This window comes from Osmerus mordax, chromosome 5 (assembly GCF_038355195.1).
Source record: "Osmerus mordax isolate fOsmMor3 chromosome 5, fOsmMor3.pri, whole genome shotgun sequence".
Classification (NCBI taxonomy): Eukaryota; Metazoa; Chordata; class Actinopteri; order Osmeriformes; family Osmeridae; genus Osmerus; species Osmerus mordax.
In genome coordinates this window covers 13,978,888-13,992,366 of record NC_090054.1, presented here as the reverse complement: position 1 = coordinate 13,992,366, position 13,479 = coordinate 13,978,888, and the positions used below count along the sequence as shown (strand labels likewise).

Genomic DNA, 13,479 nt, shown 5'->3' with positions numbered 1-13,479 from the left:
AGAGAGAGAGAGAGAGAGAGAGAGAGAGGGGGGGGGGAGTGAGAGACAGACAGACAGAAAGACACACAGACAATTGACTCAGTGTTGAGTCATTAATGATTTGACTCTACAGTAGAGCCTTCAAACCACCGACTGATTTCTTGTATAATGATGAAAAATCGACTTTTGCCAAGACACCGTTCGCTGGAAACCCTGACACTCAACCTTTCTTCAAAAACCTTTCTTAAGCCCTACACACATGACACCACAGGGTGGAGACAACCGCAGATGGTCTCTATCTCTCAGCCCCTAGTCATTTCTGGTTGTGGAGGGAAGTTGTTGAATAACTGAGTGTAGCTTGCTATTGGTCTCCTGCTGACTTCAAAGCCCTGTTTTGACCTATTTCAAAAAATATATATAAATACATATATTTTGCTCAAGGTAAGGTTTAATAATGGGAGTTACCTTTTGGGTGCTTTGGAAGAAACCTTCTCCCTGCATATTTTTTTTTAACAAACTTCCTATTTGAGAATCTCTTAAGTAAACCGTAAGTAAGCCCTACTCTTTTCCCTTTTCATCTTGGTGGGTGATGCTGACACTGAAATGACCACGGTGAGATGGGATTACTTTGAAGGCATGCTGTACATTATGTTCAAAACATACCCGGAATTCCACATCTAAGATTTCCATTAACAACTCAGCACAGAGGCAGATGAAACACAATGTCCCGAAATGCCCTGGCCCATGTTTTATGAAACCCTCTGCTAATACCAGCAGTCTTATATCATCATGCTGTTCCTGGGTTCCTGTTGCTGGGTCAGTGTGTGACCACCCTGCTGTGTGGGGTGAGGGTGGACTGACACTGTTCTAGACCTACACCCTAGCTGTGGCTAACCGCTGATGACAGACTGAGTATTCACAGATGCCAGAGGCTCTTAGAAGATCCCTGGCCTGATCAAAGGATATGTCTCCTTCACTCTCACGCCAGAGGTGGGAGTCCGGCCTGAATGTCTGTCATCCCCTCAGTGTAGCATATTTGATCTCTCTGCATTTCTCTCTCTCTCTCTCTCTCTCTCTCTCTCTCTCTCTCTCTCTCTCTCTCAAGCCTTCACTTTATCCAGGATCATTTGATGTGTCAATGTAAACAACAGAAGAGCTCATAATAACCCTAACCCTAATTCACACACACTCCTAATTAAGTCTAGTTCATTGTCTGAAGAAACGTATTCTTATTTTTAGAGCCAACTACAATGAGGGATATCTAAAGCATAAAGACAGTGTGTCCATTCACTGTTGCCTGTCAGACGTTCCTGTTAGTGTATTATCTCTGAGCAGGAAACAATAGCCACAGGATACAGAATAGCTCTCTCAGACGCAAGCCCTTCATCTCACTATGCCTAAAGTAGCATGTAGGAGAAAAATAAAGGTCCACACACAGCAGTGAAAAATGTATCAGGAGAAATACCTTATTGTTTTTTAAATGGTCTATTAAATGTCACACTCTTATTCAACACTTGGTAGACTGTACCTTGCTTACAGTTCAACACCAACCTGTCGTGAGTACTCTATTCAAAAGATATTTCAGTCAACTTACCGGCATTGAAAATAGAGTCTGTGTGGTCAATTGCTGTTGCCTGGGACAACATAAATAAAGCTATAAGAAAGTTATTCCAACTCCAATGTCTCATTTTGCGCAGTTAAGATAAGGAAAATAGTCCAGAGAAGTATATCACAACACCAGCATAATAATATGAGGTCCACAACTCTTCACTGTTAAACACAAAAAGGGTGCTACTTGCACAGTTTGATAAAGTCCAAAACACGCAAACGCCGCTGACTCCGAATAGATCAAGGCGCCTCAGCTATTTAAAACTTTTCATCCGTGCATGTTCGAGTCTCTGCCTGTCTTGCCCAAAGATTTGGAAACGATCTGTCCAAACCATTGATAATTTAGTTAGAGTATGATGTAATAGAGAACGACGGAGAAGGGAGCTGGATGATAGGCTACTACAGAACTGGTCTCTTCGGGAGACAGTTCCACCGCCTCAGCATCTCTTGTGCACCCGAGCAGTAACCAACAATCGCCATGTGCGCTTTTGTCTCTGTTGGGTCCTAGCGCCAGGTTATCTGCAGAAAGACGTACAATAGAAATAATTTGAATCTTAAAGAGCAATACGAATGACAAAACAAAACCTACACAGACATACATTTCAAAATGTATTAACATTGTTCTTAACCGACAAAGCTTTCAGGTCACATTCTTCTTCTAGAAAAACCACCTGCTTTATGAGCTTGATGCGTTCTAGCCTACACGAGGCCAAATAAGTAATTTAGGCCAATTATTAGGTTCTGTCTGTGTAACCGAGGACATAAGCTATTACAAATCCTATTGACTCAGGTCAGACACCTTTTTGGGATTTAAGTAGAACTCCACCTGCAGAAGAAATGTAAAGTAAAACTTGTTTAAATGTTGGGAAGTAGAAATTAGGTATTTGTATATAGACTGCTTGTGCGACCCTACTATACAACAAAATACCTCTAATGAACCCCTGAAGACTCACCATAAAATGTTGACTGGTTTGTTTTTCTTCTCAGATTTCTGGCAGGCCTTTTTTCTAAGTCAAACAATTTCCCTGTTTTATTCTCTCAAGTTAAACTGTGTCTTATTTTCTGCTGTTTTCAGTGATCTACAGTTCTTATAATTGCCTGTTCTGAAAGACAGCCAGTGGGTCAATATGGGTCTGCAGTAGTCTATAACACACTCCTCAGAATCCTTTATAGCAGTGATGTTTCTGAAGCCATTGTCCTGCCAGACTGTCACACACCTATGGACCCAGAAGCGTGTAGCCACTGAGGCTTGGTGGAATAAGATACATCTCAGACTGCAGGACAGACTCCTGCTGTAATACAGATTCACTGGGATACCTGAGATTGACAGACAGCTTTCTCTTAGTGAATATATATACCCTGTCTGTCAGTGCTCAGCCATTGCAACAGGGTTACATGGCTTCAGGTTCTACCCATGGCTCTTCCCATTGGGTAGAACCCTGTCAAGGCAAGGTTATGCGAGGATTTTATGTTCAAGTATGTCGGCACCCCATGTGAATGAATTCATTGTTTTTGCCTGCGCCTTCCAGCGCTGCAAAGATGCAAGGCTATTGTTTGTATTCACTCCATTGGTTTACTTCAAAATGGCTATACTCTTACCCCTTTATTTTTCAGGGATATTTTATAACTCAAATTGTGTGTCCTTCACCCATTCCTCTGATTCTGTCCCATTATCTCAGTGTAAATGCCATGACTGTGATGTCAGTCACAATTACAGGCTAGTAGGGACCATAAGTCCCAGGCTTTCCCCTGAAGCTTCTGCTCTGATTACGATGTCATCTCAGGGTTGGTTGTCAAGGACCTCTGTGACAAAGACCTCTTTCACTGGATCTCCCTGTCTCCTGAGTTCTATTAGCGTGGAATGCCAGTGTTCTGGATGGGAGGTTCCAGAAGCTCCAAGGAGAACGTGAAGCCAAATAAGTATTTACTGCTTGCTTTTCACAGACGCCAGGTTATGACATGGTGATTTGCACATTGTACTATCATCTTTAGAGTTCTTGAATTAGCGCAAGGTCGATAAGAATGACAACACAGGTTCATCTTATGAAATAGTATATTGCATTTTGATTGACAGATATTACATCACGTAGAGAAGAACTTCATCACGCTAATTAAAGGAAAAAATATATCTTGCTGCTAATCATTCAATCTTGCTTGAATGAATAAATGAATTAAAACATTGCCTTAGAATTTCAACAGCTAATGCAACATTCAGCTATTTTATGTCATACCTTATTTAAACTGTCCTCTGAAAATATCTCACCGGATTATATATATATATTCAAATAAAAAAAAGGAAAAATATAATGTCCTTTGGTTAAAAACTGTAAAAGCCGGGTGAGAGAGATACAAATATTGCAGTTTGGCCATCAGAGGTACTGTACATTTTATTGAGCTATTCAGCACTGTATCTAAGTTACACCTTTCAGAACCTGGTGACACGTGAGTATGAATAATGTCATTCATATGATTTTATACTGTTCATGTCAATAGTAGATACCTTGTTGTCAAGGTGAAGGTGAAGTACAACATTCAGGTATTGCATGCACAGGGTAAGCACAGACTTACATGTAGCCTAATATGACAAGGGCATGGGTTGAGTTCCCGACACAGTAGAAGAAAATCTTGGATATACACGCTGAAGAATGCTAAAATGACACACTCAAATTGCATCCTTCCTTAAATCACTTCACCTTTGCAGGAGTTGGTCCAGAAGTCTCTGAAAAAAATCACAAAAAACACTGATTATTCCTGAGAAAAACAGAAAATGCCCAGAACATACAGAGAACACAAATCATACAGGCCACCCTTCAATCTACTAAAAGCAGCTGCAGTTCAGATAGTACAGACTCCTGGGTCTAAATTGGCTTTCACATCCATCAGCTGTCCCCTCAGGTGGTCCTCTCCTGGTGGAGGAATACTGCTCACCTAGTATCAGGCCAAGGATTGGCTACAGTACCTGTATGCAATCACTCTCCACTTAAAGTGATGGTGGGGATGTCATTCCAACCATTTACAGCCACCTGTCCTTTTCTGTGCTTTCTCATGCTAACAGATCCCTCAGTGGGGTCCACCTCTCTCTCTGTTTATCGCTCTCTCTCTCTCTCTTGAAAAAGTGGCATTACATACACCAGGCAATGCTTTCAATGAGAAAGTGTTACTCTTTCCTGTCATTGTAGGCCAGAGGGTTTGGGGAGTCATCATATCCGTCAGACGCAGCAACTGATTGGATTGTCTTCCCTTGATGAACACTGGTTGACTTTGTTACAATAGGTCTAAAACTGCCTTAGAGAATCTCCAACACACCAGTTGCCTGTTTGTGGGCATGTTTGAACTTTATGTATAGTGCCTTTGAACCAGATGAGAAAGTAGACATCAATACTGACTCAATCTTTGTGTCCAATTTAATGTGAGCAACACTTCACTAGACCTAATCGAGTCACCTTCAGGCCACCTTGTCTATGGAGAAGCTCTAAAACCCCTGAAGTGAAAAGGGCTCTTAATTATCTGGGAACGATGGGGACATTTTTTCCCATTTCTGTCGTTCCACCTGACTGATGCCGAGCCCAGCTCACTGTCCTGATTTGTCAGTAATGGAGGTGTGACTGAGGGATCAACAGCTGAAACAGAATGTGTCTGACAGCCTGTGGCCTAGGATGACAACATACCCCTTGCATTCCCTGGAGACAGATCGCGGGGTTAAGAGAGCTCCCACACGTCACATTAGCAATGAACTATCTAATATACCCTTCGGGTTTTCCAATTCTCTGCCTGTTGGGAACTCAAGGTCTCTTAGGACGGTCACAAATAGCACATCATTCCTAACAATACGTAACAATACAACAGGCTAATTGTAAATGGTCACAGCCAAGAATGTGAACATCCATCAGGAAAGAGCTGCTTTGGTTACCGCTCTTTAGAATAATGTATAATTCACTGGACGCAATGAGCACAAGCTAGTCCTACTGAGGTTGAGAACAATCATGTGACTGATGACATTAGAAAGGGCAGTAGAACTCTACAGAAGTCAAACAGGGGCCTCTGCTGGTCAAAAACTGTGCAGTATTCTGTTCTGAATATGAGCCGGGGAGCACCCTTATGTGGAATGTATTTAGTTTTAGAGAAATTAAACTAGCACTCAATGATATCCTAACACACATAGTACACACATAAACACCTGAAACAGACACAAATAAACCCAACATCCTATACCGTACGGTCAATTGGAAATGACGACAGGATATCTGTGAAGATACAAAACGATCAGGCTGGCTAACAATGTCTACTTCCTGTGCCTCTCTGACAGCGTGATCAGTGTCCGACAGGATGCAGGTCAGACGAGGTGCCAGGGGATATCAGATGAGTGTGGCGGTGGGGATATCAGACGAGTGTGGCGGTGGGGATATCAGACGAGTGTGGCGGTGGGGATATCAGACGAGTGTGGCGGTGGGGATATCTGTAGCCTGTCTAGTCTGGCTGCCTCACACCTGGAGGTGAACAGGTGACAGCAGGAGCCGTTACACTGCAGGGGAAACCCCCCTGCGTCCTGCCTCGGCCAAGACTTCCATCCACCACACTCCTTATCAACATGTTCTCCAGCTACTACAGTATCAACCCCACACACTAGCATAGGTAGGCTACATGTAACTCATCATGGTCATGTATTACTGAAACACCCTGTTATGTTAGCCATCCTCTCTTAAGGTATACTTTATTGGTAAAAACAAGTCCCTTGTACTATGACAGTAGTGTCCCCAAAGAACCTGCGGCAATACCAGTCTTGCAGGACCTGCAGCAATATCCAAGATTAATAATGGATGCTCTCCTTCTCTCTCTCTCTCTCTCTCTCTCTCTCTCTCTCTCTCTCTCTCTCTCTCTCTCTCTCTCTCTCTCTCTCTCTCTTTCTCTCTCTCTCTCTCTCTCTCTCTCTCTCTCTCTCTCTCTCTCTGTGCAAACAATTCAAGGATCAATACAATTTCAAAAAGAATTCCAGCAATATCAACTCTGTCAAACATTACCTTCTTAAAGAGCTCAGCACGCAATCTGTTAGTTTGTGATACTACCCTCCTCTTCTCCTCCTCCTTCTTCTTCGTGACCTCTGGGAGCTTGTTGTAAATTCTGCAGACGTTAAAAGCCATATTCAGACAAGGCAGGGGAGGTGGGGAGCAGAGCACTGGTGGGCCAAGGGCAGCTTAGCGACACCAAGGAATCGGTAAACTAGAAAGCAGTCTTTATCTGACCACACCACCAGCGGCAAACCTGCATGCACTGATAACCCTGCCTCACACACATTTCCTTTTTCGCTGCTACAAACGAAGTCGATTTGTTAAGAGATCCTCCAAGTCAGATTAAGGCATGGTTGAAAAAAATAACAATGGGCACATATCATCGGATCGGGAGTGTCTCCTAAGATACGATACGTTTGAAAGCAAATGATAAGAGTAACAGTCATTCATTTCACTAATCAAAATAGACATTTGTCTGTTGTAACATCCAGAATGTGTGTGTGTGTTTGTGACAGGCAGCGATAATGATGATGCTCAGCTTGAAGCAGATAAGCGGGTGAGAGAATGTCCTGTTGTTGGTTACATGACTCACCGTCTGGACCTTAGCTGCATCTCCTGGTCTGATATGGACCTTTCCCTCGGCCTAAACAGGTTATCTGTGAATCATACACAAGTGTCTGCAATGAATACACGCAAAGGTTCAGATGCTGTGAATAAACACACAGGCACTCGTTTGTGTGCGTGTGAAAACACACACACACACACAGACAACTTAACAGGCTTGCACACGTTTTCTATCCCAGGTCAGCTGAGATTTACTTAACTTGTACAATGGATTTTTCATTACAGTGTGTTAGTTGCGATGGTTTTTGACTTTGGGATTTTTGCGGTTGTGAACTATGTTGTAGTAACAGATGATGTCCAGCAGAGAGCAAGGTTGGATACTGTACGTTGAGATACAGTATAACACAATGTACTGACAGAAATGATGTTCCAATATTCCCATTTCCACACTTCTAATGACCCATTTTAAAAACAACAACCAGAACTCCAACTGTGTCCAAGCCTTCAAATAAGCCCACACCATAAGAGACAAACATATTATTGCTCAGTACCGCTGAGTGGATCGGGCTTGGTGTAATTGTCCCCCCTGTGTCTGGCCCTGTCACCCCAGAGCCCCTGCACCAGGTCTGGGTTGGGATCCTGTAGGGCCCTCCTCCTCCTGGCTCTCTGCTCTAGTCTCCTCACCCTGCCCTGGGAGCGGCTGATGAAGTCTGGCCTGAACTGCTCCAGAGCCTCCTGGGGACAGCAGAGAACACAACAGACAGTTAGCTGCTTGTTCCCGAGAGAGTAAGGCAATAGCTTACGGGGATTTCTGAAACAAATTACTGTACATCCGATCCCTTGAAATATGTTTTTTCTCAAATTGGACAAAAGTATTGTACTCTGGTTATGCGCAAACTGCTCTAAATAACAGTAAGCCTACTAATCCAGATAAATAAAATATGGGCTGTGTTCCTTTCTTATAATCCCCTTCTCTGTGTCCTTGATGACTAACGCTTAAATAGGTGTAAGCAGTATGGTAATAGCTTGGCATAACCTTATTGAAAGTGTTGAGGGAACTTGCTCGGCAGGAGGGAATACAAATCCTCAGTGATACCTCATAAAAGTATTTTATATTGGAGCTTTACACTTCACCATGGTGAAATAAACCCATTTAACCTTGACGGGAACCGAGAATATAGAATAGCAAGTTCCTAGCCACTACAGTTGGTCTTACTGCTCTGTACTGGAGTTATCCTTATATAAACTATACAAAGTTTATATCAAATGTGATATTAAATATCCTTCTCCCACCGATAATTTATCTCCTCAAAGTAACCAGTAACAGTTAATTCATAGATTTAACAACTATGTGGCATATATCAGACAAAAACAGTCGCTCTAATATAGTATTAAATATGATATCACCTCCTCTGGTATATTCACATGCTCATGATTCCATACAGTGTGTGTGATGCTGACTCCAGACGTACTCTGAGGCTGAGGGTCCTAGATGCAAGAGGCGATATGTTGGCCATCGGGCAAGAGCAGCAGACGGACTTTGTGTGTGCGTTGGGATGGTTGTTGACATGAGGAGTCTTTATGGAGCCACCTAGTCTCTCTATCCTCTCTCCCCTCTCCTCACTCTTTGGCTGTCTTCCCTTTGTCCTGAAGTCACCTTAAAAAGACAACAAAAACAAGACTTGGCAGTATTTTATGACAGGTATTAACACTTTACATCTATTCACTTCTGTGACAGGGATAATTTTTCAGTCAGCAAATGACAGATCCAGGTCAGTTCGCTCATCAGCCAATCAGAGAGAGTAATAATGATTGGAAGTCAGGTGTGGAAAGGTGCAGCGATTACTCCCAAAGTACCATCTGTAGACCGATTTTGGATGTCTGTCTCCATGCTGGTAGGTAAACCTCATGACCATGTTTCCTCACACACACACTCTCATCAATCCACTGCTACTATAGCAGGACACAGCTGCAGCTGTGTGCACACTAGACAGTACCCTCAGCTCTTATCATGCTGTTTGTTTCAACTGTATTACCTGCGGTACGGCATTTGTAATAAGGTTTTTTTTTTTTTTTTCAGATATGATGACATCCTGATATGTGTTGCCACCGTCTAGGGATTTTAGTTGGGCGTTTGACAGAAACGGGGATAGATGAAGCATTAGGGCTGAATGAGACCTGCCGTCCTTCTGTGTATTTTATGATCTGGGGTAGTGGGGAAATGAAAGAGACCTAAAAGTGACCCTTTGTACAACTCTGTGAGGAAAAACGAGAAAAGAACACAAGCAAGGAAGCATGCTGGATGAATAATGAAAAGGACGATGACATCCATCCTCGTCCGATCTCCAGCACCCTCGCCAAGAGGTCCTGTGGAAAACGACTGACGCAATTATGCCACAGACATAGCGTAGCAGCAGCCAATTGCGGAAGAAGTATGTGATATGCAGCTAGTCAGATTGCTAAACAAAAAAACGAACAAAAAAGTATCTGTCCAACCGGCACTGGGGCTGGCCGATATTGACCTGTTTGTGAAACAGCAGGGAAAGAGAATCGCTTTGCTGGAGTAAATGCAACCTCTTTGTCCTGAAGAGTGTTTAATAATTCAGTGTTGTCTCAGCATCTTTCTCCCTTTTTATCTCCCTGATATTTTCTTATGGAACTCTTAAGCAGAAACACAGTATGCCATGACATGCCGCTGTACAAATCATTCCCTTCTATATGTACTACTGACTACAGGCCTCTACGTACTGTCCACAGCCAGCCAGACACAACTATTCTGTGTGGTCTCTACATGCTGTACTGTAATATTTCCACTGTTCAGCCGCCATGCTTGGCATCCCCACTACCCTTGCAGCTTACAAGAATAATGATCTTGTTTGTTTGCACCTCACTTCTCTCTCTCTCTCTCTCTCTCTCTCTCTCTCTCTCTCTCTCTCTCTCTCTCTCTCTCTCTCTCTCTCTCTCTCTCTTTCTCTCTTATTCTTTTTCGCTACTCTCTTTGGTATGATCTAAATAGTAAACAAAGCACAATTTTCATGCCCAGATTTCTTCCGAAAAATATTTTTGAACCTAGATGAGACAAACCTGGTTACGTTTTTAACAAAAGTAAATAACATAAAACAAGATGTGAGCTCTGCAATGCTCTTTGTGGACTCCTTGGATCCTTCAAATGCCTCCCTTCTGTACAAAATGACAGGTTTCAAACAGAACCCTTGTCTCACAGTAGACCCCTACTCTCTATTGAAGTCACCTGAGGGAGACTCTCACAACATCCCACCTACTGAATAATACCTCCCACTGGGGAACTTTAGTCAGATCAGCCCTGATCCAACTACAGCCAAAATGTGCCCTGAGGCCAGGCCAGGGGAGATCACTTAAACAATGCAGCCATTCTCCTCAGGAGGTTCTGCATGGACTTTAACAGCTGTGGAAACCTAGCTCTGACCAAACCAGTGTATGTGGTAAACAGATAATGCATGCGAGGGGTGTAAGTGAGAAGGGGGAAGTGGAAGGGGGGTAGTGGTTGGGGGGAGACGAAATGGAGAAAAAAAAGAAGGATGTGTGACTTTCTTTTCGCATAAGCGCGGCGTTAGGCTATTATGAGAGCATGTCGCTGTTGCAGATCTGTTACCAGTCTGCGTTTCGATACACAACGCTGCAGTGTTGGGGGGAAAGCTTTCCTATTAACAATGTATGAGGTATAAATCAAAGGGTGAGAGGCAGGAGTTAAAAATGAGACTTTACACCTTCTAAGACTGCCTCGGTGGCGCCTTCCACTCCCTGTTAAGACTTGGAAATGTGATTTTATCCAGGCGTGTATGGAAATAGAAGCTTTTGAAAGGAATACTGAAGAATTTGCATACAGTGGGTACTTAAGATTTGCGACCGGATGTGTGGAGATGAGATTCCTACCTGGGTTGACATTGCAAGTAGGGTGCCTGAGTCTGAAATTGCTGAAGGGAGGATAGCGCTTCTCATCTGCATTTCCATTCTGCCAGCTGGCCCCTGTGTGTGAGAGGCCTGGTTCCCTGAATGACAATAGTCCTGGAGTGGAGCGCAGCGTGTCTGAATCCGTGCTCTGCCTGTTAGCTCCATCAGAACAGGTCGCTTTCAGGACCTCACACCCCCACTGCTGTAATGGGTGGCCTCTGCTGTGACCCGAGTCAGCCTTCTGGTTGTCCAATTTCTGTATGCATTCCTGTTTAACTCTGGATATCCTACAGTCTGTTTTGGGGTTCGTCTTAGGGGACCTGTGGTGGGGCGCCCTGCCCACGTATAGAGACAGAGTGGACCTGTGCACCCTGCTACTCCCGTCCTCTGCCTGCCCCAGAGAGATGGAGAGTGACTTGTTCAGAAACAAGACAGAGCTGGAAGACACCAGAGGCACCTCCAGGTGGAGGCAGGACCGAAAGGAGTGCAGTGGAGGCAGAGACCTGGAGGAGTGTCCTGCGTCCTGGCTCCTGTCCCCTGCTGGGGAGCTGTATCTATATTCAGGCAGCCCAGCTCTCCTCCTGCCTGCCCCTCGCATCAGGACCCTGTCAAATATGGAAGAGCCCTGCCTGTCTTCTGGTACCTTCAATATAGAGGTCCTCTGGATTTCTAAAGCGGATTTGTAGCTCATGGTACTCTCTGGGGATAAGGCAGGGCTTTTGGTCAGCGTCCGGGCTGTACTGACTGGCTGGGGCTGAGGGTAGGGATGCAGGATCTCATGTGACTGGTAAATGTGGGTGTTGGAGACTTTCCGAGACATGATGGTGATGGAGGAGAAGCCTGCCTTCGTTTCACCTACCAGGACATCTGGGACACTGGTTGCCCTCTGGAGGGTTGGAGCCCATCTCAGGGAGTCACCAGAGCGGTTTAGCCCCGATGGGACTGGGGTTTGCCCCTCCATACCAACCTCTTTTCCCCTCCAAACACTCCATGGTGGGCCATCCCTGTGCAGCCAGGCAGGAATGGCAACTTTGCTGGAAGTCTATTGATGAGAGCAAAGAAAGATATTAGCCAAGAATATAAATTATCAGGACTTTTTTGAGTTAGCTTTCTTGGTTCTATCTATGATACTGAGTCACTTTGTGTGATTCTGCAACATATTTTTAATTGCCTGAGATATAAATACAAATGTTCACAAAGTTGACTTGTTTCCTGTCCTTGTTTTGAGACGTGTTCCTGTTACCATAGTAATATGTGCCTTACATGGCTGAAAACAATTCACATGATCTCAACTCGGCATAATAAAGCCGAAGTGACACATTCCAGTATAGCCTACCAATAATGCTACAATTGTAGACTAATTAATAGTTTAAAACTGCACTTGGTATTTTTAATGCACTAACTGAACCCTTTCAATATTTAGGTCAAGTCTAACAGGTGGGTTTAGTTTGCTGATTTGCATGAGGCCTCTAGAAACCAGGCCATGGCTTGATAAATAACACAACACAACAGCATGGGACTTGAGACCACTGTTGACTCATAGTCCCATGTGTTCACTGAGAACAGTTTTTGTTGTTTGTTTTCAATATAGTTAGTGGGTATAGTAATAGTAATGTTGAACAGAAACAAGAAGGCCTATGCTACTATTTTGTGCCTCTACAAAGCACAATGAATTCAAAACTATACAATAAATGAGCTTTATAAAGGCATGAACTTGATAAAACACAATAGATGGCAGATTAAGATGATGAAGCCTTTGGTTTTTCAAGTTTTCCAAGTAAAATGAAAAAGGTTCACAATTTCTTCATGAAGTATTACTTTTTAATCAGCAGTTTCTTAGATTTGGAAGGGAGGGGGGCATACTGTGACTGAAAGTGATTATGTAATGCAAATGTAAAAATGAAGGGAAATGCTAATAATGTGTGGAATAATTAAAAACATGGTACTTTGCCTGTTAATGCCTGCAGTGAAGAAAACGAAATGACAACAATAATGTTTCATGTAACTTGCCCCTCTAACAGTACATCTGGCCCCTGCTTGCCCTCCCCCCAGTTGAAATTGTTTAGCACTTCCACTGCTTTCAAATAAAACTTGCCATTATATGATTTACCTCGTTGATGTTGGGTGTTGAAAGGCTGCAGGGGAATCTCCTATTCCGAAAACTCATGGACAACGACCAGTTATTGTCTATTTTTCCAACTGTAAATTCAGTTATCAAGAGTTAAGCAGGAACATTCGTAACGTTAAAATGAACTCAAAACACAAGACCAGAATCAACTAAAATATGTTGCAATGTTGTTGTGAAGTTATAGAAATACTGACAGTTCTATCTCAGCATGCCTGGAGAGTGCTCAGACTTAGTGTTCTCTGGTTGATGATTGTTTTGACAGTT

At 43.4% G+C, this 13,479-nt stretch overlaps 2 protein-coding genes across 2 annotated transcripts in view; both read right to left on the bottom strand.

The window, feature by feature from the left end:
• Positions 1 to 1,667, bottom strand: part of LOC136942838 (disintegrin and metalloproteinase domain-containing protein 12-like) — a 54,989-nt gene extending 53,322 nt beyond the window's left edge. The window contains exon 1 of the mRNA XM_067235849.1: positions 1,574 to 1,667. Within this exon, the coding sequence (XP_067091950.1) occupies positions 1,574 to 1,667 (94 nt within the window). The remainder of the gene's footprint in view (positions 1 to 1,573) is intronic.
• Positions 1,668 to 3,630: 1,963 nt separating this feature from the next.
• Positions 3,631 to 12,048, bottom strand: c5h10orf90 (chromosome 5 C10orf90 homolog). Its single transcript, XM_067235697.1, has 6 exons — positions 11,070 to 12,048; positions 8,630 to 8,814; positions 7,709 to 7,892; positions 7,186 to 7,249; positions 6,606 to 6,705; positions 3,631 to 4,306 (listed from the first exon to the last, which is right to left on the bottom strand). Exons 1-6 carry the CDS (start codon positions 12,046 to 12,048, stop codon positions 4,277 to 4,279), a joined length of 1,542 nt encoding a protein of 513 aa, XP_067091798.1. The 3' UTR covers positions 3,631 to 4,276.
• Between the last annotated feature and the right edge of the window lie 1,431 nt (positions 12,049 to 13,479).